A 23,488-nucleotide genomic window follows, 5' to 3' on the forward strand; every position below is an offset into this window, starting at 1 on the left:
GGTGGCCAATAAAGGGGTGTGTTATCAGGCTTAATTCTGGGCTTAATCCTGCTGGAGAGACTCTGGGAGCTAGTGTAAACTACACACCTTGGGGAGTTATCTCACCCAAGATGTGCGGGAGCTGGGGGATTCATACCCAAAGACCCACCAGTCACTGGTTAGAGCTGCTCTGGGGTAGAGAGCATGAGTTCCCTAGCATTTCCAACTGCCATGTGAGTGGAAAACTGTAGTCAAGCAGCAAAAGAAAGTCCTCAGGCAAAGAAGTACAGATATTGGCAGTCGGAAGTGGGGTCAAGTTCACTGAAGTGGGAAGAATGAGAGACACAGATAGGTTACCCACAGTGCCTTCTGTAAACACTGTCAACATTTTACTATTACAAGTAACATTTGCAGTCTGCATGGGCTATCAGCAGCTGCCTGAGTCCAAATCTCTCTATGAATCCTCCAGAAATCATGCAGTTTAACAAAAAGGAGAAAGAAGGAAATAAAAATACTCATAACTTGTGCTTACAGCATAATTGGGAGACACAAAATACTACCAACTCTCGTGGTAAAGTGCTGCCACCTGGTCCCTGCCGTTCTGAAATCCATTATCACATCGATACTAGGGAGCTCAGTTCCGAAGCAGTGTTCCCTGCCGTCAACCCTGCCTGAGAGGACAGCCACCACTGCTGTCCCCAGTGAGTGAGAGGCTTGGTAATTGTGATACAACAGCAGGCAGGTTTATCACCAACACGCTTAGCACTAATGAATACATACCCCCGCTGGTACTTAGGAAAAAATCCACCAAATAGGCAAACTACTAGCTAACTTAAGAGAAAAAGGGAGAATGAAAAAATGCAAAAAGGAAGAAGAGAAAGAAGAAGAAAGGAGGGAAATGGGGGGAGGGGAGAAAGAGAGAGAGAGGAGAGAAATTATGAAATTAGAGGGAGAAATTATTACCCAGAGGAGAAAAACTTACCAGTGAGACTGCTTTAGAGAACTGTGCAAATAAATATGAGCACTTAGATAACATGACCAACTTCTAAAACATAAAATTTACAAAAATTGATGCCATTAGAGATAGAAAGTTTAAGCACACCAATTTCCATACAATAAATAGAGAAATTTATGAAAGAAATTTCCACAAAGCAGCATCAAGGTCAGTACGATTTTGCAGGGGATGTCTACACATTCTCAAGACAGATAATCCTAATGCTATTTAAATTGTTCAGAGCATAATTAAATAAGTAAATAAAACAGGAAATCTTCCAAAAAAATTTTTATGAAGCAAGAGTGAAAATACCTAAACCTGGTAACACACCAAAAACCCTGCAAATCAATCTTATTTATGAATACACACACAAAAATCCCAAATAAAGTGAAATAAAATGTCAAACACAATTAATGACCCATTAAAAAATAATATGATGTGACGTGTTCTGGGAATCTAAGTATGACTTGATATTAGGAAAAAATCCATCAGCATAATTCTCCATGTTAATAGATCTAAGGAGAAACAATCGGGTGATTATGCACTAGACACAGAAATCACAGACTGTGTGATTCCATTGATGTAAAATTTCAAAAAAGGCAAAACTAATGCAAACTAATCTACAGTGACAGAAAGCAGATCACTGGTTGCTTGGGGCTCAGGGGGGGAGAGGGAGATTGATTGCACAGGGGGTACAAGGAATCTTTTGGGGGGGGTGACGGGAATGTTCTGGATTTTGATTGTGGAAGTGGTTTATCAGCAGTATATATCTGAACATTCACAGAATTGTATACTTTAAATGGGTGCGGTTTCTTGTATGTAAATTATACCTCAATAAAACTGAAAAATATTTAAAAAATCAATCAACTTTACTAGCCCCACACTGGGAGACAATGTTATGCATGTATCTAAAGGAGGACTTGGATTCTGAATATATATGTACAGAATATAATATAAACTTTCAGAATGTAAGTTCTATGTGAGTATGTATATTCAATATTATGAATAAGACCAGGATAAATAATTCAGTGAAAATGATCAAAATATTTGAATAGTAACTTCACATAAGGACATCCAAATGGCCAATACGCTCACAAAAAAAAAGTGCTCAAAATTACTTATCAGGAAAATGCAAATTAAAATCACAGTAAGTTACCACTACACACTGAATAGAATGGCTAAAATTAAAGAGACTGACAATACCAAGTGTTGGTGAGGGTGTAGAGCAACTGCAACTCTCGCATTTCTGGTGGGTGTGTAAAATGGCACAGCCACTTTGTAAACTTGTTTGGCAGTGTTTTATAAAAATAAGCATGCATCTACCCTATAATCTCGCAATTCTATTCCTAGTTGTATATCCAAGGGTAATGAGTATTTGTCCACAAATATACTTGTATTAGAATGTTCTTAAGAGCTTTCTTCTTCATAAACACTAGAAGCAACCCATTATCGTCAGTAGGAGAATGGATGAAGAAACTACGGTATAGTTACATAAAAGAATAATATTTAGCAATAAAAGGAAAGAACTACTTCCAGATGCTACCACATAGGTAAATCTCAAAAATACTACATTGATCAAAATAAGCCAGGAAAATTGGGGAAAAAAAAAGAATCTGAGAATCTGGACAAAAAGAGTACATATAAGACATTTGTGAAATTCAAAAAAGAATCCATAGTAATGTTTTGTCAGCTTCCTATATCTTTTTGTTTTGAGTCTGACAGTCTTTGTATTTTAACTGAAACAGTCCACTTTTTTTTTTAAGCAACAACTTCACGATATAATTAGTCCACTTATTAATATTGTAACTAGAGCTATGTGAGTTTCAGTCTCCCATCTTAAGTGCTTTCTATTGCTTCGCCTTCTCTTTTTTTTCTCATTTCTCCTTTCGGATTGAATTTTTAAAATTTGTCTCCACACTTTTAGTATAAAAATGTTCAAACGTACAAAAGTTTGAAAAAAATAGTACAACGAACACCTACGGTCTCTCCACCTGGAGTCAATGCTTTTTGTCCTAGAGTCAACTCATTTTACTATAGTCTATTACATACATAATATGGTTTTGCTGAACCATTTGAAGTGAAGTTGCAGAATAGACCTATTATTTTTTATTACCCCATTTTCCTCACTCAATTAGTTTGAAGTTGTACTGTTTCCTTGGGCTGCTGTAACAAAGTACCACAAACCAGGTGGCTTAACACCACAGAAATTTGTTCTCTTACAGTTCTGGAGGCTAGAAGCCTGGAATCCAGGTGTTGGCAGGGCTGTGCTCCCTCTGAAACCTGTAGGGGAATCCTTCCCGCCTCCTGCTGGCTTCACGTGGTTTGCTGGCAATCTTTGACTCTCCTTGGCTTGTAAATACATCACTTGGATCCTCTATTTTCACATGACATCCTCCCTGTCTTCATATCTTCTTCCCTCTGTGCATGTCTGTCTGTGTGTCCACATTTCCCCTTTTTACAAGGACACAGTCATATTCAATGAGGACCCACAATAATGACCTCATCTTAACTTGATCATCTGCAAAGACCCTACTTCTAAGTAAGAACACGCTGATAGGTACTAGGGGTTAGGATTTCAACATTTTTGGGCGGACACAATTCAACCCCTAATGGAAGCTATAGATTCTTTCTGAACTTTTAGTGGTTTTCTTAAAAATTACAGTATGTATCCTTGACTTCAAAGTACAATATTAAGTGGGGAGGGTACAGCTCAGTGGTAGAATGCATGCCTAGCATGCACGAGGTCCTGGGTTCAATCCCCAGCACCTCCATCAGAAATATAAATAAATGAGTAAACCAAATTACCTCCCCCCAGGGAAAAAAATAAGTATAGTATTAACTGATTCCTTCACTCTCTTCCTGGACATTGTAAGAAACTTAGGACTCTTTAACCTGTTTACTTCTGAGTTTTATGCTACTGTGTTTAATTATGTGTTTTAACTCCACAAGCATTGTTTATGCATCTTGTTTTTAAAAACTTAAATGGTCGTATTTATAAAAAAAATTTTTATATTGGTAACCAAGTAATTGGAAAGACACCAATTAGCACAACTGTTTTGATAGAAGAGTTTATGAGCAGACTTTGACTTTTCCTATTTTGATTTTTTCAGTGATAATCTTTTCTTGGTAATATATTAACAATCAAGTAACACGAGCGGCTGCTAAGTGAAGGGGATGATGAAGGGTGAGGCTGAAGTCCAGACTGTGTCCTCCTCTTTGCAGTGCCTGGGACAGGCAGGGAGGGATTAGGGGAGGGAGGGAAAGTCTGGGCTGCCCAGGGCAGCTAAGGGGGCGCTAATGCTGAGCACCCAGGCCTCAGAGGGCCGAGCTGGGCTCCTGGACTACTCTAGGAATGGAAGGCCTGGGGATGGGAGAAGTAACCCTCTCGTTGTGAACCCACCCACCTTCTGTCTGCATCCGGCAGGAGCTTAAAGAAGAAAAAAAAGAGATTTGAAATCAGGCCTCCATCAACTCCCAGAAGCTGTAGCCTTCTCTACCTGTACCCTAACCTCCCCATCTGTTCTGGTTCCAGAAGTTTAAGCCAGGTTGAACTCCCACCTCTCCAACCTCTAAATAAGCACCACAGAATGAGTTTGAGTGAAAAATTCACTTTAATAATCCAGCTTCAGCTCAGCTGAGAATGTCCCCTTCTCGAGTGCAAGAGAAGTCTTTCCAAGAGGCCTCAATCCACTAAGAGGTTATGGCTCAGAGAGGGGAACAGCTCAAAGAAGCCCTAAAAAAGAAGGCAACAGGGGATATGGAATTAGTGGAGACCAGAAGGGGGTGCCCCACCACTCGCCACCCACCAAATTAGGCCCCAGCAAGAGAGCAAGGCATAGTTGCTTCACCTACACTTGACAACTGCCCAAGTCTTCCCAACCCTGATCCCCTCTCTGACCTTTCATTATCCTCTGGGGGCTGACCAGGGCCCCTGAACCTTGAGAAGAATGGGGACACTTCTTTTCCTACATGATAGCACCAAGACAGCCAGCCCCATGACATAGGCCAGTCACTTAGTGATGGTGATGTTGCCCCAGCAACCAATCCAGGCACTAGAGGAGGAAGAAGCCCAGCTGCCATGGTGATGGGTGGGGTGGGAGTCACCTTGAAGAGGGTGAGGGTCTGGAGCACTCCTGTGGTGCAGGCTGTCTCCCGGATGGAGTGCATGGCCAGTTGAGGGCTGCCTAAATCCAGTACCCGCAGCCCCAGCCGAGAAGCCAAGATAGGTCCAATGGTGGTCCCACAAGGGGAGTCATTCCGGACCATGAGATCCTGGGGGAGAGGAAGAGAGGTTCATGAGTAACATGTGATGTGTGCTCATTGAGGCCCAGGAGGAAGTCACCTTAGAACTGCAGGGCTGAAAGGGGCCTGGTAGATGGTCCATTTCAACCTCCTCGGAGAGTGGATGTGACCAGCATAAAATCACAAAGCCAACACGAAAGGGCAGGCCCAAAGGACAGTACATTCTGAACTGGTCCATTCCCTCCATTTGCACTACCACCTCTTTAGTTCCAGGTACCAACATCTTGCCTCCCACAAATAATCTATTCCCCAAATAGTAGGCAGGTAGATTTTTAAAAAATGTATGTATCCTTTATGTTGCCGTGTTCCATAAAATGCACTCCTCCACACACACACACACACACAAAGAAAAATCACTCATTTTAAAAATATTGCTACTGGCAATTTAAAACAATTTCTTTATATCCTGGTAAAAAAAAAAAGTAAATAAGAAAAATCATAATATGATACTAGACATCAAGACTTTCTGTGTAAAGGAAAAGAGAATTACAAAGCCAGATAAACTAATAACTTCTTTTTTGAAAAATGAGAATCATGGCATTAATTCATGATTTTAAAATATGTATTTTTTTCCTAGCCATGTCCGTAGAAATGGCCCCAAAGCATTTCCCCTCCAATAACAATGAACACTCATGGTGCCAGACCATAGCCTCTAAAATCATTATTTATCAAAAGCTCCCAAGTTGGGGGAGAGAAATGAACAACAAGAGCCTGCAATTTCTTGTTGCGCCCAAAAGCAAGAAAGCCCTTCAGAGTCATGACAAAGAACACAGAAGTTATGTCCAAAGGGCCCCCACTGGTCAAAGTCATGAAAATTCGAGCCCAAGATAAAATGATTATAGTGGACCAGCTCCACATTGAATCAACAAAATTGAACTAACAAAAAGCTATGACTCTGTATGATACTGAAAGAAGGAAAAGGAAAAAAGCCCAAAACCCTCTTATTTGTCAGCATGTGGGGCAGATATTAAAACATCTCACCTTGAAAGTTGGTTATTAAAGGGAAAGAATTTGTCTTGTCTTTCCAGCAGGAACCATACTTCACAATAACCAACTAGTCCTACTGGAAGGGGGAAAGTTCCACTTCACAGAAGAATGACAGCTAATATACATAAAATGAATAAAAGAATGGGTGGGGACACTTTTCAGTAAATTCTAATGAAATTATCGATTTAGGCAAGGATTATCAACTGGTGTTAAAACCAGACCCAGCTGTTTGATGGGGGAACTTATCACTTGTATAGATTACTGTCCAGTTAAAAGAGGAAAACCTCCCTGTGGTGGAGGGATGGAGGTCTCCCCACCCCAATCTAGTGATCAATCTTATCACTAAGGGTGAATTCCCCAGATAATATGTGTATGATGCAATATGAAGGACACACTACTCATGATGTCTTCTGGCCAAAAATGTTTAACTTGAATCCATCAAGCCTTTAGAGAGGAATTCTAGATTACAGGAAATACAGGGGCTAGAGACACAAGCTCAAAGACACCACGAGGAAGCAACCAGACAAATCCAGAAAGCGATGGACTGATCAGCCTGGGTTCTTCAACAAGTCAATGTTGTTTTTAAAAAAAGAAAAAAAGGGGAGGGGCTGTGCTAGACTAAAAGACATTTAAGCAACAGAGCAACTAGATATAATGCGTGCTCCTGAACTGGATACTGAGGTGGGACAAACAACTGTAAAGAATATTTTGGGGATAACTGGGGAGAATTAAAAATAACCTGTGCATTAAATGAGATACAAATTTATTGAAGCAAAAATTTACTGAAACAGAAAGGTGGAGAATATTGAGTGAAAAAAAGGAAGCAAAAGATATATCCAAAATGATTTCATTTTTTAAAAATGTGTTAAGTATATACATGGGAAAAAAATCTGGAAGAATATACACCAATCTCTGGGGATGAATGTCTCATTTTCTCATTTCTACTTGTATTTTCTGAAGTACACGTGGCCTGTGCTTCTGCCATAGGTTATTAAAGAAAAATCCGCTAATGTCTTCCCACAGCTTTATAAGAAACTCCAAACACCCTTCCCTGGCCTGGGAGGCCCTGCAAGACTGGCCCAGGCAGGCTTCTCCCCCTCCTCCTCCTGTTCCCACCCTGGCTCTTCCACTCTGGCTCTGTCTCCTCCTAGTAGACCAAGCTCACTCCTGTCCCTCTCAGGACCTTTGCCCTGGTTCCCTCTGGCCGGATGCTGTACCCCAGACTCAATCATAATCACCTTGTTCTCAGTAGTTAGGTCTCAGTTCAAGAGTCACCTCCTCAGGGAGGCCTTCCTGACTGTGGAACAACTCAGCTCTACGAGGGGCAAGGTGGGGCTGTGCAGCAGAGAGAGCCCTAAGCTGAGAGCCAAGATGCCAAGGGTTCTAGTCCTGACTCACCAGGACCTGCCTGCTATGTTTGTCATTGGACCTCCTGGGCTCCAGTCCCTGATGTAAGTATTATCCTGATATGTGTATTATATATTACATATCTCTATCTGCACCCCACCCCCGAGATGGGCCATTGCCAAGGCAAGAGTGACAATGAGAATCTGGAGCTCCAGGCTTCCCAGTCCTGAACTTCCATTATAGAAACCCCACAGGGGAGCTGGGGGTGCTGGGTGGGAAAAAGGCAGGACTAACCCACTATGTGCCAGTAGCACACTGGACCTTTAATCCTCACAGAAATCTAGCAGAATAGACGTCATTATAAGCGCCATTTACAGGTGTGGAAACTGAGACTCAGAGAAGTTAGGAGACGAGTCCGAGGACACAGGAGCAGCACCATGGCAAAACCAGCACTGATCCCATCTCTGCCTATGTCCAAACCCCATTTCTCCTCACTCTCCTGGGACCACCTTCCACTGAAGATTGACTACCACTAAAGACTGTCCTCACCGGGGGACCATCTGCTTGTGCCCCCCAACTCCCTCCCTCCATCACCCCTTCCCCCAGGCAGGGCCTGCCCTCACCTGCAGGGGCACCCCGACATTTTTGGCCACCTCTCGGATCAGGGCCTCTGAAACCGCATTTGAGGCGTAGCGTTGCTTGCTGTTCACTTTGATCACAGGGCCCTGGGGAGAGGGAAACCAGGAGGTGACAGTGAGGCAGAGATGCATGACAGGCCCAGAGGGAACGAGATGGGGCCCGGAGCCAGCCATGCCTCTAAGTCCCTAAGGAAAAACAGGAGCACCTCACCTTGTGGAATAAGGGCCGGTGGTTCTCCTCATGCTTGTCTCTGTAAGAGACAGAGAAGGGCTGGGGATGGCAAACAGGAACTGGGCAGGTCAACAGCCACCATCTCTCCCATGGCAGACATCACCAATGGAACACAGCATTCTCTCCCACCCAGCCCAGCAGGACCTCAGAGTCATGCTAAACACAGTGTTCCAGGCAGCCTCTAGCAATAGATGGAAATAAATTTGTAAATAGAGCCTATTCATATGGGTTAAGCAATTACATGACTTTGACCAAGTAGGCCTTGGAACAGTCAAAAGGACGTCCCTAGTGAACCTCTTGACATAATGAGGAGGAAAGGGGAGAGGCCAAGGTGCAGGATGAGCCTGAAGGCAGGTTACACTTGGGTCTCCAGCTGCGTGAGGACTGCTGCCTGGCCCAGGAGACTTACAGGTAGTTGGGGTGCACAGCATGGGCCATGTCTGCGCTGATCATGTAGGACTTGGGTATGGCTTCTTCAAAGGCTGTCAGGTGCTGGGGTGAGGCTGAGATCCTCCGCAGCACCAGCTCCGTCAGCAGGGACTGTGCCCCCTGGGCGCTCTCCGACCCCACCTGGTGACAGCAGAGACCTGGCCCTAAGGCTCTGAGCTCAGGACCTGAGCTGGAGGCCAGGCAGAGGGGCCCAATGCCCAGAGTGACCTAGTACCCCACTGAGCCCGTGGGTGGGGAATGCAAGGTTATCAGCAACTTCCCCAACCCTGTGCCACCAAAAACCTGATGGTGAGTTGGAGCCAAACTAATCCTCAGCCATCTCTGGGGCAGAAATACCACTTTTCTTCCCATACTGGTCTCCTTCCTTCTCCCCTGACCCTCACATCTAGGGCTCAGCATAGGTGACCCAACTCACTGGTCAATCTTTCTTTATGCATGTGACACAGACTGCTAACTATCCAAAATCCCTTCTATAACAGAACACCTGAGCTGTAGCTAAGCACACGACCGCCTAGCTAGAGATGACCTACCTAGCCTCCTTTGCTTTAAACGTGGCCATGCTAAGTTCCATGGAATGCAGGCAGTGACGAATGCCACCTCTGGGTCATGCCTTTAAAAGGATGGGAGGACACTCCCCCTTTGCCCTTTTCTTCCATCCTAACTTAGTATAGACATGGTGGCAGGAGCTGAACAGCTATCCTGGGTCATGAGATGGAAGCCATGTGTTCGGGGTGGTAGAGGCCCGTCCTGTACTGCTGACTCTGACCTGCGCAGCTGTTCAAGCTCTGTCACAGCATCTAAGCCTGCTCCTGAGCACAAGCATGCATAGTAAGGACCCACCCTGTGCTGAGCCCTGGGGGTATAAGAGTGCAAGGGCTGAGTCCCTGTCCTCGAGGAGCTTACCACGTGGCACCCAGAGGGACTTGGGAGGTGTGGTCATGCTAAGAGTAGGCTGAGCCAGAGGGGACACCAAGCACTAAGGAAGCTCACGCAGTATCTCTCATGTCTTTGGAGCCACCAGAATAGCCCTGGCTCCCAGGGGGTGCCGGGCATGGCAGGCTACAGAAGACTCCCCAGAATGGACCCTCCCAGAACCCTCCACGTACCTCTTCGTTGTCGTAGAGGGCAATCATGCGCACGTGGGGATCCACAGCCAGGGAGGCAGGGGATGCACAGGAATCGATCAAGGCCTGGTTTGAGGAGGGAACAAGAGCATCATCTTACCCCCTTCTTCCTCCGTAGCTCAGCCCACGAACACCTCAGAGGTTCACACTTGCCCACCCGCCTCCCATCGTCATGGCTGGAGTGAAGCACCTGGGCTATCACTGGCCTGCATCTCTCAGGGTGCGGCCTGGTGGGAGAGCATGTGCGGGACCTTTTCAGTGGGATGGGAGAAACACCCCTCTGAGTGTTCTTGTCCCCCACACACCTTCCCACGCAAAAGGCAGGAAGATGTGGAAGACAGTGGGGGTTGGGAGAGGGATGAGAATCCAGGGAAGTCAAAAGGATCACACAGATCACGTCAACTCATTGGCCTTGGTGAAGAGACTGAGGTCCAAAGAGGTGACCGTGACTCCATCAAGATGATATGACTGGCTGGCTGGCTGCACAAGTGGATTTGGGTCCCAGGTGTGGCTCTGGTCTCAATTACAGCCCAAAATTTGTCTCCAAGAGAACAGGATAGGGAGCAAAGGAGAGCATGGAAAGGGCAGAGGGAGGCACGGGGGCAAGAGGTGAGAAAGAGAGCAAAGTGACCAGGGTAGAAAGGTGGTGGGGAATAGCAAGGTAACTAAGAAGAGAGACCACCCCACTGAGATCCCAAGGCACAAAGATGGTGGGGTGGGCTTAAGCCAGGGGTTGGTGTGGGTAGGGGAGATGGAGGTAGATGACTCTGCCTTATCGGATACTGGGGCCTTTCCTTTGAAGCAGAGGTTAACTTAAAGGAGAAGCAGCAGGAGCAAGGTTAGGACAGACACTGTGACGCCCTAAACCACCTCTTAAGCCTTCCCCCAGCTCAGCTCCTGGATCTAGGGCAGTGCAAGGATGGGGCCAAGATGAGCGGTGCTGAGGCTGCAGCATTTAGGCCCCACCGCATGGTCTAACCCGCAACAGCAGATGGCGGGGGCAGTCGGTAGCCTTCTCATGACCCATAGGGCTGGAGGCGGCCCCCCACCCTAATGCTTCACCTCTCCTGGTGGTGTGTGCTCCTGTGGGTACCCCGGCTCCTCACCTGCAAGGCACAGAAGCAGCTGTGCAGATTGTCCAGCCGAGGGGCAAAGATGAACTCCTCATAGGCGCCACCCAGGACCTAGAAAGACAGGACAGCCTGACCTTCAACTCCTCTCCCGGACTCACCCTCTTGTCCCTGCTCCCAAGGGCCTGAGCTTGAGCAAGTCTCCTGGTTCCTTGTGTAACCTCTCCCTGACTCTGGCCAAGAGCACTAGGGCCCACTGTGCAGGGCTGAGCAGTGAATGGAGAAGGGGCCAGGCTGGAGCTGAGGGACGGGAGAGTGGGGGCCTGTAGTTCCCGACCAGTTCCTGTGGGACAGGAAAAGGGAGGGGCTAGACAAGAAAAGAAGAAGAGCTAGGGAAATAAACAGAGGAGACCAGGTGAGAGACAAGCTTAGCACACATTTAAACAAGGCCAAACATCCAAAAACTTAGCAATCTACTGGTGGCAACTGGGAGAGACACGAGGACCAGCTCCAGAAAAAGGAGGGGCCACATCCAGGCTTCTTGCCCTCGAGGTTTGGAGCCAGCATAGGTAAAAGTTGACAGGGACCATTTGTAATAGAAACTCCTAGGAAATACGTGTTAAGGTTGATTCCCAGGCCCCACCCCAGGTAGTCTGAGTAGGCAGGTCTGGAGTGGGAAACCCGCCCTTTTTGAGAATCATGGCCCTGGAAGCAGAGTGGGGTGGTGTCTACTGCGAAAACAGGGATGAGAGCTGAGAGTAATTGGGGGACTGGAAGAAGCAATGAGCACTTCAGGGGACATGCTGGGGCAGGCAGGGATCCCAGAGGTCCCCATCCACAAGTTCCTGCAGCCATTCCTCACCGCAGGCTGAGTGTCTGCAAGACACAACTCCATCTCCAAGATGTCCTCGGGGCTCAGCCCCAGATGGGCGCAGAGAAGGGACATGAGGACTGAGTGGTGCCGGTCATCCTGCAGGGCAGAAGGATGCTAGAAGGAGGGTCTGCCCTTCCCTCTCTCCGGGGACCAGTCCCTTCCTCACGGCTTACCCCTCCCCATGAGCAGGGGACTCTTACTGCAGAATTGAGAGGGCCTGGCTCAGGAGTCCCCTTCTCCAGCTCCTCCTGGACTGCTGTGGCCAGAATGGGGACTCTGTGGGAAGACAGGGAAAAGAGTGTGTTGGGAGGGCTGGAGGACACAGCAGGGCAGGACACCCTTGAGCTCAGGCATCCCCTGATGGGGAATTGCCCTGGTCCTTCAATTCTCAGCTTGCTCCCTGCCTGGCAGAGCTGTGAGAGCCTTCGGATGTCAACTGGGTCCCAAGAGTAAAACCTGATGATGGCCACTGCTAGGTAGTGGTCTCCCAGGTCCAGCAGGGCCCCTTCCATCACCTGGTGCCACACCCTATCCCTCTCAGTCACCTCAGCCCTCGCCCCAGTCTCACAAGTGCATCTCCATGTTGGGTCCAAAGTTCTCGTTGACATTTCGCTGCAGATGGATTGCGAGGTGTGGGATGCGAAGAATGGGCCGGTCCACGTGCACCAGCCGCTGCTCCAGCCGGCCTGAGGTAGGGCACTGTGGCCAAACAGGCGAGGTCAGCCATGGGTGCCTCCCAATCACAGTTGGTTAAAGCCCCCACTTCACCCAGACTATCCAAGGTGATCCTCTGACTCAGATTGCCTCCACCCCCCTTCCCCAAGGGGCTCTCCATAGGTTCTCTGAAGAAAGGTGGCAGTCAATCTTTAGGCAGCTGAAGCTGAGAGCCTCCCAGGTCCAAGCCCAGTTCCCACCTTGACAATGACACGTCCAGCCAAAGTTAGGTCACGGTCAAACCAGGTGCTCCAGATGCCACCACCATAAGTCTCCACACCAACCTGCTGGAAGCCCACCTGGCTGCGGCGGGACCGCCGTTTCACCTGAGTGGGAAGGTGGAGAATGAGAAGGGAAGGCCACATGACATGACTTGGAGATGAGACAGACCGTTTACAAGCTAAGTGACATAGAAAGGCCCCAAGTGTGGAGGAAGGGGGCAACAAGTCTTCTCTGCACTGCCCTTGATCCCTTCCCTCCCCAGCAAGGCCCCAGTTCCTTACCCGGAGGCAGGGGCTGTCTGTGTGGGCCCCAATGAGGCTGAAACCATTACCAGGAACATACTGGCCTCCCACAGCAAAAGCGATGATGGTGGAGGAGTTCCTGGTCAGGAAATACTGGGGTGGGGGTTTTGAGTTGGATTAGCTAGCCAGCTGGCACACAGGACTTCGAGACCCAGCCTAGGTCCCTGCCTCTCTGCCCCCACCCCACCCCAGTACCTTGCTCTCGGGCTTGATATCCCAGCTCTCCGTCTCCTTGAGTTCACGGAAGCCAGCCTGGAGGAGGCGGCTGCGGCACTCGGCCACGGCTGTAGGTAAAGAGCCCTCTCATAGCGACGACGGAAACCGGTAGGAGGCACACGGACCCCCACCCTCCTATGCTGCCCTGGTCACTTACCGTGGAAAGGAGAGGGACTCCGGTTCACGAACTTGAGGAGTTCTCGGGCCGCGGCCTGCACAGCCTCTTTGCGGGCCCTGCCGCTCATGGCCACCTAGGGGTGGAGGCGCTTAGATCCTATGAAGTCTAGGGCCCCTAACCTATCATCTAGGTTCTGGGGACTCCCCCCGCCAATCGCCCCGAAGTGACCACTCCAAGGCTCAGACCTCTGCTTCTGCCCCTTTCCCCATCGAAAGACGCAGATGTCGGGCTGTTCCCCCGTCCGCAAAATACTTGGGTCCTCCAAGCAAAGTATCACAGCCCCTGCTCCGCTCCCCGCCCAGCTCGTCCCAAGACGGCCCGCCCCCCCAATCCGAGCTTCAGCCTTGTCCCCTAAGTCCCGCCCCCAAGTGCCCCACCAGCGGAAAATCCCAGTCAGTTCCCAAACTCCGCGCTCGCAAGCCGGCCCCTAACTCTGAGCGGGCCTGCACCACGTGTGCGACCCCATCTCGGAACCAAAGCCCAGTTCTCTAGGGAACACCCCACCCAGGTCTCTCCCAAGCCACCCCTTAACCCTAGAAAGATAAGGTCACTTGGGGCCGGGCTTTCGGTTTCTCTTAGGGTCGGGTGCAGCCCCCATGTCAGCAAGCGCGCTGCTAAGCTTGGGCCCACGTGGGCGCCCAGCCGGGTTTGACATCGAAGTTCGAGCTGGGCAAGGAGTGACCACCGACCTGCATAGCCTTTCGCGCGGGCCTGCGTCCGCTCGGCCCGCCCCCAATCCCGCGACCCGAACCGCCCCCGGCCGCTCGACCCACCCTCCTCCGCGGCGGTGACGGGCGCCCTCTGCCGACCCGGAGGTGCTAGAACAGCGGGGAACCGCCTGCCCCCACCCCTACCCGGGGTTAGGAAGTCCGCATAAAAACACCGGGCCAGCTCACCTGGTCCGACGGGTGCTGTACAAAGTGCTCTCTCTCTCCACAGGCACCCTGGTGATAATAAAAGCCACATGGGTAGTGCTCATGGAGCGTTCATGAGTTTTAGTTTTATGATAAAATTTAACGTGCTATCTCGTTTAATCTTCATCCCTGCCCTGTCAACTTTGTATCTTTAGTGTCCCCATTTATACATGACTAAATCGAAATACAGAGAGAATAACCTGTCCAAAGTAGTAAGTGGCAAAGGTGGGGTTTGGACACAGTTAATTTGATTTCTGGCTTGGAACCACCCACTCTCAGATCTTTTCTGGGCCCTTTTCTTTTCTTTGTTTGAAGTATAGTTGATTTACAATGTTGTGTTAGTTTCAAGTAATTCAAATATACATATGTTCTTTTTCAGATTCTCTTCCATTACAGGTTATTACAAAATATTGGATATAATTCTTCTGGGCCCTTTTCTTGGTAAACGTTATGTTAATATGGGAGGTCCCTAAGGGATGGAGAAATGAATGACTTGCCCGAGATCACACAGCTGTTTGGATTCATCTGGGATTTGACTCTGGTATCTGTACTCTTTCCACTTCTTAAAATGATAGGGAAAAAAAACAAACTCCATATGTTCTTGGAGGCAGTTCCAATATTCCTATGTCAAGAGTGGTGAGTAGCAATTTAAAAAACCCAGGTACCTGCTTTGCCATCAATTCTGATCAAGACTCTTGGTGGCCTCTAGGTTCAAAACAGGGTTATTAACATTCCAGAGATTACAGGTCAATGGAGCAACCTGAAGTTTATGTACTGAGGTAGGAATGTCTGGAGGATTGGGGAGTAGTTGGAAAGATCCTGTAGCCCTCACTTCAAAGTTGTAGACATTGCCATGGAGTGTTCAGGACTATGCACACTAGGTGATGGTTTAATTCATGGCATTCCCAGCCATTTATTGAAATGTCATTATGTATAAAATTTCACTGCTGAGTGGGATATGGAGAGAACATTCTTGTTCTCTGAGGAGCCAGAGGCTGGCTACTGGGGAAAGGACACATTCAAGGACAGTGAAAAGAGCTGAAACGAGTACAACATATAAGGGAGGGAGGCTTAAAAATGTTCTCCTAATCACAAAAAGAGTACAAGTTGACAACATTGCAAATCAACTAAACTTCAATTAAAAGTAAGTGCAGATAAAACTTAATTCAAATCACAAAAACATAAAAATAAAAAATTAAAATGCATTGTTTGATAGTTTAAAAATAATGCAGGTTAATGTGAGAAATTCAAATATCACCAAAATGCAAAACTTAGTGAAAGTAAACATTTGATAAATTGAACATCCAGTCTTAATAAAAATAAAACCAAAATCCTCTTAAGAAACTGGAATATAAAGGATAAAGGAGGCTACCTGCAGAAATCTACAGCAGACATTACTGGGGAAATACAGAAGTGTCCCTGTTCAAATCAGAAGCAAGGTACTGATGAGCTATTATCACCAGTAGTCAATGTGGACCTGCAGTCAGAGCTAGGTCCACAAAACATACAATTACATACACAGAAAAGCACAAGCTGTCGCCGTTCGTAGATGATATGATTAAATAGAACCTCCAAGAAAATAGACTGATAAGCTGTTAGAACTGATAGAAGGAGTGTCCTGTATGGTAATCAACTAGAAAATGTAATAGGAGAAGGGGCTTATTTACAAGAATAAAAAGTACTATTAAATTCCTAAGAATAAGCATATACATAACCCAATCTCACTGTAACCAGGGAATGCAAATTAAAAATGAGATACCATTTTTGCCTTGTCAGATTAGCAAAAATGAAAAAGATTGGTAATAGCAAGTGTTGGAAAAGGCTTGGGGTGATGTATGCCTTTCTACCTAGTTTCTGTGATGTGAACACTCCCTGTGGCCAATTTTGGGCTGCCAACGTGAACTGACCATGGAGTTGGGAAGAGATGAGGAAAACTACATCATTGTGTAGATTTCTACCAACTGTATAGTAGACATAAATAACCTCAGGAGCATAGATGTATAGTAAAATAATTAGGAAAACGATGATTTTTGAGTATTTATTATCTCTGTAATATAATTTATTTACATGTAAGTTTACATGAATTAATTTTTAAATAATCACTGTGTTTAATGATAGGATCACAAAACTCCTGGCAATTTGAGAGTCAGTTCTTATGAGCTGGTCCAAGTCAGTTCTAACACACAAGTTCACCCATACTCTACACCTCTGTTCCTCAGAGTGTGTTTTGTTGACGAGGGGATTTTTCAGAAATGCAGACTGTCAGGGCTTACCCTAGACCTGCCGAATCAGAACCTGCATGTTAACATGATTGTTAGATGATCTCAACTCACAAAAAAGTTTGAGACACAGTGTTTTTCAGAGTATCATGTGGCAGTAAACAACAGTGTGAGGTCAATCTTTATGTATTATCATAGAAAAAAGTGCCAAATATATTGTTGAGTGAAAAAAAAAGCAATTTCCAGAATAATATTTATGGGGCAAAAGCATTTTGGTGAAACTTACTCAGTGAACCAAATTTCTAGGTTTTATATAAATATATGCATAAATTTATGGAAGTAGGTTTGGAAGGAGAGTGGTCATCTCTGGGTAAGGAACTGGTACTGGATATGAATCAAATGACCTTGATTTCCTGATGCCAAGACAGCACTGGGTATCTCATTGCTGGTAGGTATCTTGGTTGTTTAAATAAATAAATAATTTGCTTCTGGATGAAATGATAGGGGCTTGCATAACACAGTGCAGTTTGTTCTCTTACGTAATCATTGAAAGGGCACTTTAGTTTCCAATACATGTTTTCTCATCAAGTCCTGATTTCTGAGCAAGACTCAACTGAGTAAGAACTGCAAGTCCCAGGATGCCTTGAGGTGAGTAGCTCAGGCAAGATTATAATTTCCAACCAATCATGTTCTAAGAGAGAGGTTTGAAAAACACTTTTTATAGTTGAAAAGAATGAAGTACCTCTACAGGTAGTGGTAGGGAACCATTTCTAAGATAGACTACTAAGTGAAAAAGAAGGTGCAGCATGGCAGTTATGGCATGCTGTCCTTTGTGTGTATAAATGCACACACACACCTATTCTTATGTGTTTAATATACATCAGGAACCGCAAAAAATGGTAATTGACTCTGGGAAGGAGGGTGAGGTAGCTGAGGGTTGGGAGTAGAAGGGACACTTCCTTATTCCTATAAAATGGATTCCTACAAATCCTTTTGCACTTTCTGAATTTTTTCTATGTGTGTACATAAAAAACTTTTAAAAACTAAGTAAATTTAAAAAGCAGCAGTTGGAAAGATGATCTTTAAGTGCTTCCTGTGACCATAATTTTTGTTTTCTTCTGTACCCAGAATGAGTTGGTAAGGTTTTCTTAGTTAGCATTTAACCCTAAAGCCTTCAGTTTAAAAAAGCCCATGAAAAGCTGTTTGATGCTATGATATGGAAATTGTGTCTGATGTTGGATGGAGTGTTACATTTGATGTTGATATTTTAAACAAAAAATCAGTTGAAGCTGAGATAGAGAGACCTTCGGAAAATGGTACCCAACTCCATTCAATCCTCAGCTACACAAGCACTACAAACTGTTGATCCTGCTTCTTTCCCGTTCTTCACTCCTCTCGCCTCCAGCCCATCATAACTCATCTGCTCCATCATTATAATCACTCCCTTGCACACACCTCCACGTCCCTTGCTCACTCTGGGTTTGCTTACTTGCCTGGCAAATACCCCAACCCTGACTGCAACCAGTTCCCATCTTCCCTGTGTCTGCGCCTAGCACATAGTAGATATACAATGAATATTTCTCGAATGAATGAAATTTTTAAAAATAATTGTTATTTATGAGAAATGGCCCTCGTAGAATATTCTCCAACAATAAAAAGGGACAAACTGTTGATAACTGCAGCAACTTGGATGGATCTCACAGGCATTATGCTAAGTGAAAAAAATGACAAAATTATAGACATGGAGAACAGATGAGTGGTTGCCAACGGTTAGGGAAGGTGTGGGGATGGGATGAGTGTGGCTTTCTCGAGGGAACATCTTTGTGTTAAAATAGTTCTGTATCTTGATTATGGTGGTGGTTGTGTAACTACCCATGTGATAAATTTAGGGATGCCAGTTAAAAGACAGGACATTCAGTTAAGTTTGAATTTCAGATAAACAAAGAATAATTTCTGTTTTTTTTTTTTTTTACAAAGAATAATTTCTTAACATAAGTATATCCTATGCAATACTTGGGATATACTTACCCTAAAAACAAAATTTAACTGATTGTCCTGTATTTTTATTTGCTAAATCCAGTGATCCTCGACAATATGGCCTAGAAAAATGTCACTGGCTTGGTTGCCATAGTGTACTGTAGTTATGTAAGATGTAACCACTGAGGGAAACTGGGTGAAGGGTAGACAGGACCTCTCTATACTATTTTTGCAGCCTCCTGGGAATGTATAATTATTTCAAGATATAAAGTCTTTTTTTAAATGGCCCTCAAAAGAAAATCAACCATTCCTGTGGGTGATAAAAACAAAGAGATATAGGGAAGCACTGGTGATTAACCTTGGGAGATTTATGGAGCGTTGTAAAACCAGTACATCACAAAGGTCTTAAGATGTTTCCCTCTCAAATGTCAATGATCTCGTGTAATTATTGACAGTATAACAAAGTGATTCTGTGCCTGAGCTCAGGATCAGATGCAGCTGGGTTCAAGTTCCGCCCCCTTCACCAACTGGCTGCAGGACCTATCTGCAATGCTATGTTGTAGCCAGCTCACACTCCCACCCCTTCCAGCTCCACCTTCAGCAACTTTAGGCTGGTGGCTTGAAACCGGCCTGGGAGTATTTACAATACTGCGACTGGCAAATCCTACAAATCATGGCTTTTGGTTTGTTTGTTTGTTTGTTTATTTTCTTCCAGAGAGCTAACTGTTAAACTTTGCCTACCATATCACAGATGGTGAGCCTCAGTTTCCTCATCTGTAAAATGGGGGAAGATAGCAGTAATAACCTTATCACATTAAGAGGATTAGATGAGATGTGAAGTGCTTATCGTTAAGTTTGCCAAAAAACAAATGAACAGGAGCTGTCTTGACCAGCAATCTTGGCTGATGGCTCAGACTCAAGCACCTTTTCCCTGCTCAAGTGCTTTAATACATAAATAAATAAATAGAGAAGTAATAAATGTCCGCTATTATTATCTCTCAATCTTATCTCTCATTAAACTGAGCAACTTGAGGGCAGGTTTATGCCTTCTTCACTTTGATAACTTTAGCGACTGGCACAGGGCCTGAAACACAGCCTACTGCTAAAGAGACAAACATTTGCTAAATTGATGAATAAACCACAAATAATAGTGACTTGAGAAGTTACACCTCCAGAAAATGTGTCCTTTATCAGAGGCCTTTCAGGGCGCACTTTTTGTTTGTTTTTTTAGGGGGGTAGCAATTAGGTTTATTTATTTAATGAAGGTACTAGGGATTGAACCCAGGACCTCATGCATGCTAAGCATGCACTCTACCACTGAGCTATACCCTTCCCTTAGGGCATATTTCTTAATCTTTAATCTGGGAGATTTCAGGCCCAGTGCAGCCTGCCAGGGGCTTCTGTGCAGCATGCACACCCTCAAGGGTGGTGTCTGCCCTTGCAGGCCTGGCCCTGACCTCCTAAGGTGGCCCTCGGGGCTCATGTCCCCAGGTGGTGGGGACAAGCCCTCACCTCGATCACCTTCCAGGAGCCAAGACGGGACATTTCTGGCTCCGAGCCTGTCTGACTAGAGGTCATTTAATCCTTGCTGGATTTGTCCTGTTTATTTTAGTGAACAGGGCTGTTTACTTTCAGTTCGTATTTCTAGGGGTGCTTGCTCATTTTGCTGCCCTTTCATTTACTCTTTGCAAGCACTTGGGTTTGAGTAAATATGTCTATAAAGTTCCAGGGACTGGCTTATTCTGTGTCTGGTATTTTAATGGCCTTTAAACGGTGTCTGCTCAGGTAAGCATTTTATAGATGGGTTGAAAAGATAGAGATTTCTGTTCTCAGTGGCCTCTGATTCCTTCCAAGCTAACAGCTGGCCACCAGCAGCCTCTGAATCATGGCTTTTCATCAGTAATAAAATATCAAAAGTCAACACCCATCTCTGGACAGAGAAACCAACCCACCTTGGCCAGCTAGATATGGAACTTGGGGAGTATGGTAGGTATTTCCATTCTAGGGCAGTGCTTAGGATAAGAATTACCTAGAATGTTTTCATAAATGATGCAGAATCATGAGCACCCCCTTCCCGACTTGACAATTCTGCTTTGGAAGGTTTGGGCAAAGGCCCAGTGATGTGCATTTTTTAAAATTTTTATTTACTTATTAACTTTTACTATCTTTTTTTCTAAGCCTTTTTTTTTTTTTAATGGAGGTACTGGGGATTGAACCCAGGACCTCATGCATGCTAAGCATGAGCCCTACCATTGAGCTGTACCCTCCCCCACCAGGGATGTGTATTTCTAACTGTGCTGCAAATAAATCTATCCTTGGACCATCCTAAGTAACACTAATCTAGATTCTCAAAACCACTAGTGCCAACGGGTGGGCTGCCCTTGAACTCAGTGCCACATCATGGGGAGACATGGAGAGAAGCTCAGGAACCAGAGCAAGCTGTTTGGAATATTTCCATCACCACTTAGCACACTGCTCCTCCAAAGTTAGCCAAGAGGATGATGTGCCGGTGGGCCACTTGCTCAAGGTCTAATTTGTCATTAACTCGATGGTAGAGACCAAGTCTCTTTTTATCCCCCCAATCTCTGAGACAGTGCATGGCTCACAGGTTGGCACTCTGCACTGGCTGGGACACTTCCACTGGAGACAGCCCTAGAAGACAGGCCTGGTTACCTCAGGGTAGCCCGGAAGCCAGTTAGGAATGGACGTGGCAGAGAGGCTGAGCGTCATTGGTCACCTGCTTGCCTCCTTCCGAGCTGAGGCCAGGTCTATCGGAGGCCGAGTGGACACCATCAGCTCCTCCTCCTGCTGTGGCCCCTCTGCTCCAACCTGCGAGGTCTTTGGTCCATCCCACAGAGCCCATTATGACATCATCAATGCAATTTGAAATAGTAAGGTCCTCACAGCACCCAGACTATTGTAGCCAGTGTCTAAATGATGACCTTTGACTTAGGGGAGGGTATCCTGTATTCCAGGAGACTATAGATTTCTGTTCCCCACTCCAGAATGTGAGCTCCAGGAGGGCAGAGCCCACATTGGCCTTGTTCACTACTGATCTCCAATGTCTAGCACAGTGCCTGACACGTAGTAAGTGCTCCAAGATTTGGGGGATGCATGAGTACCCGAGGGAAAGGCTTCTCAGGCTCCAGCCGCACATTCATTGATTCATTCTCATTGACCTGTGAGTCAGGCTCTTGCTGATCTGAATAAAACTCCTTTTCTGCCCCAAGGAGCTCCCAGCCTGGTAGTGGGATATTGGAGACACATCCTTTGTGTAATGCTCCCTGACAAGGGCTGTATCTGAGATGGGGTTGCAAGGAGGTGGCAATGACAGGCTCTTAAGCCAGAGAAATGGTATGTGGTCTGGCAGGATTTCCCCTGCCTGAGTCATCCAGCCCCATCTGCCCCAGGCCTCTGCCTGTGCTGACAACCAGGCTGCTTATTTTTGCTAATATTGCAGCAGGGTGCATCTACAGAAGCAATCTATAACATACCATTTACAGCCATAACGAAACCACAAAAATCAATCCCCAACACTCGCTCCCATTAACAAACTCGCTTGCAGGGCCTCCAGAGTGTGGCACACAGGTAGCTTCAAGGTGCCAAGGGAGATACAGGGATGAATAAAGTGGGGGCTCTGACCCAGGGGATCAGAACCTCCCTGGGGAGACAGGACACATGGAGATGAGATGATTAGCCATACAGAATGAAAGAGTGTATGCCAAGTAGTGAATGAAGGTTCTACAACTGCACTGCCCTATACACTAGCCACCAGCCACCTGAGAGGCTTAAAAGGTGGCCTAGTCTGAATTGAAAGGTGCTAAATGTATAAAATATTGTATATGTAGGATTATGAAAAACATGTAATACATCTCAATTTGAAGCTATTGATTACATATTAAAATGATAATATTTTGGCTACATGGGTTAAATATATTATTAAAGTTAATGTCACCTGTTTCTTTTACCATTTTAAAATGTGGCTTCTAGAACATTGGAAATGACATTTTATTTGACATTTATTTAAAAAATCCCATTTTATTTCTGTTGGACAGCACTGGTCTAGGAGTTGAGGGGACCCACTAAGGGACCAGTAGCCTGTGCTACTACAGTTGAGAAGATTTCTGGGGAAATGGAATGATTAGGAGCAAGCAAGAGGGCACTGAGGAAGGGCGTGGGAAGTCATTTGCGAAGTTTGATCATGAAGGGAAGGAGAGAGGATGGCAGCTCAAGGAGGCAACAGAGTCCCAGGAACAATGCACACATCACTCACCCAGCTCTTCCTCCTGCTCCTGACATCTTTCGAAAAGACAGACCCTGAGTACCTCCAGCTACTCTCCCAAGCAATGACTTTAGAGGAAGCCTCCTTCCTCTCAATGCTGGACAATGTGGAGTTGGCCCTTGAGCTGGGTTTAGATGCTAAGTGTTGGCTGACTCTCAGCCCCGGGGAAAGGGCAATGGTGGGGGAAGGGAAGGGAGTTCAGGGACACTTCCCCCCCACCGCACAGGGGGAACTGGGAGTTTGGTCAGTGTTTGAGATGGGGAGGACTTCTCAGAGGAGCAGTGTGGTCCAAGAGGAAGACGTCAGCCCTAAAACTTGGCCAGACAAATCTTCCACACATTTCATCAGGGAAATCAGGCTCCCTGGATCTGATGTCCCTGCCTCTGCCCTCCCACTCAGCCACATGGAGAAGCTGTAAACACTCAAATGCAAGGATTAACTCTGCATGTGGTGTCTGGGACATTGTG

At 46.0% G+C, this 23,488-nt stretch overlaps 1 protein-coding gene across 4 annotated transcripts; it reads right to left on the reverse strand.

Moving 5' to 3' along the window:
- Window positions 1–4,565: 4,565 nt before the first annotated feature.
- Window positions 4,566–14,549, reverse strand: DNPEP (aspartyl aminopeptidase). Of its 4 annotated transcripts, none has more exons than XM_010948823.3 (15): window positions 14,526–14,549; window positions 13,609–13,702; window positions 13,431–13,519; window positions 13,215–13,328; window positions 12,912–13,037; window positions 12,566–12,696; window positions 12,198–12,273; window positions 11,986–12,093; window positions 11,160–11,237; window positions 10,036–10,119; window positions 8,889–9,049; window positions 8,459–8,498; window positions 8,233–8,334; window positions 5,078–5,245; window positions 4,566–4,706 (listed from the first exon to the last, which is right to left on the reverse strand). In XM_010948823.3, exons 2-15 carry the CDS (start codon window positions 13,694–13,696, stop codon window positions 4,656–4,658), a joined length of 1,416 nt encoding a protein of 471 aa, XP_010947125.2. In that variant the 5' UTR covers window positions 13,697–13,702; window positions 14,526–14,549; the 3' UTR covers window positions 4,566–4,655. The 4 variants fall into 4 exon arrangements, with proteins under 4 accessions (XP_010947125.2, XP_074220447.1, XP_074220448.1 ...); XM_074364346.1 differs by lacking the exon at window positions 14,526–14,549 and adding an exon at window positions 14,319–14,424; XM_074364347.1 differs by lacking the exon at window positions 14,526–14,549 and adding an exon at window positions 14,181–14,204.
- Between the last annotated feature and the right edge of the window lie 8,939 nt (window positions 14,550–23,488).

This window comes from Camelus bactrianus, chromosome 5, assembly GCF_048773025.1.
Source record: "Camelus bactrianus isolate YW-2024 breed Bactrian camel chromosome 5, ASM4877302v1, whole genome shotgun sequence".
In the NCBI taxonomy this organism is placed as follows: domain Eukaryota; kingdom Metazoa; phylum Chordata; class Mammalia; order Artiodactyla; family Camelidae; genus Camelus; species Camelus bactrianus.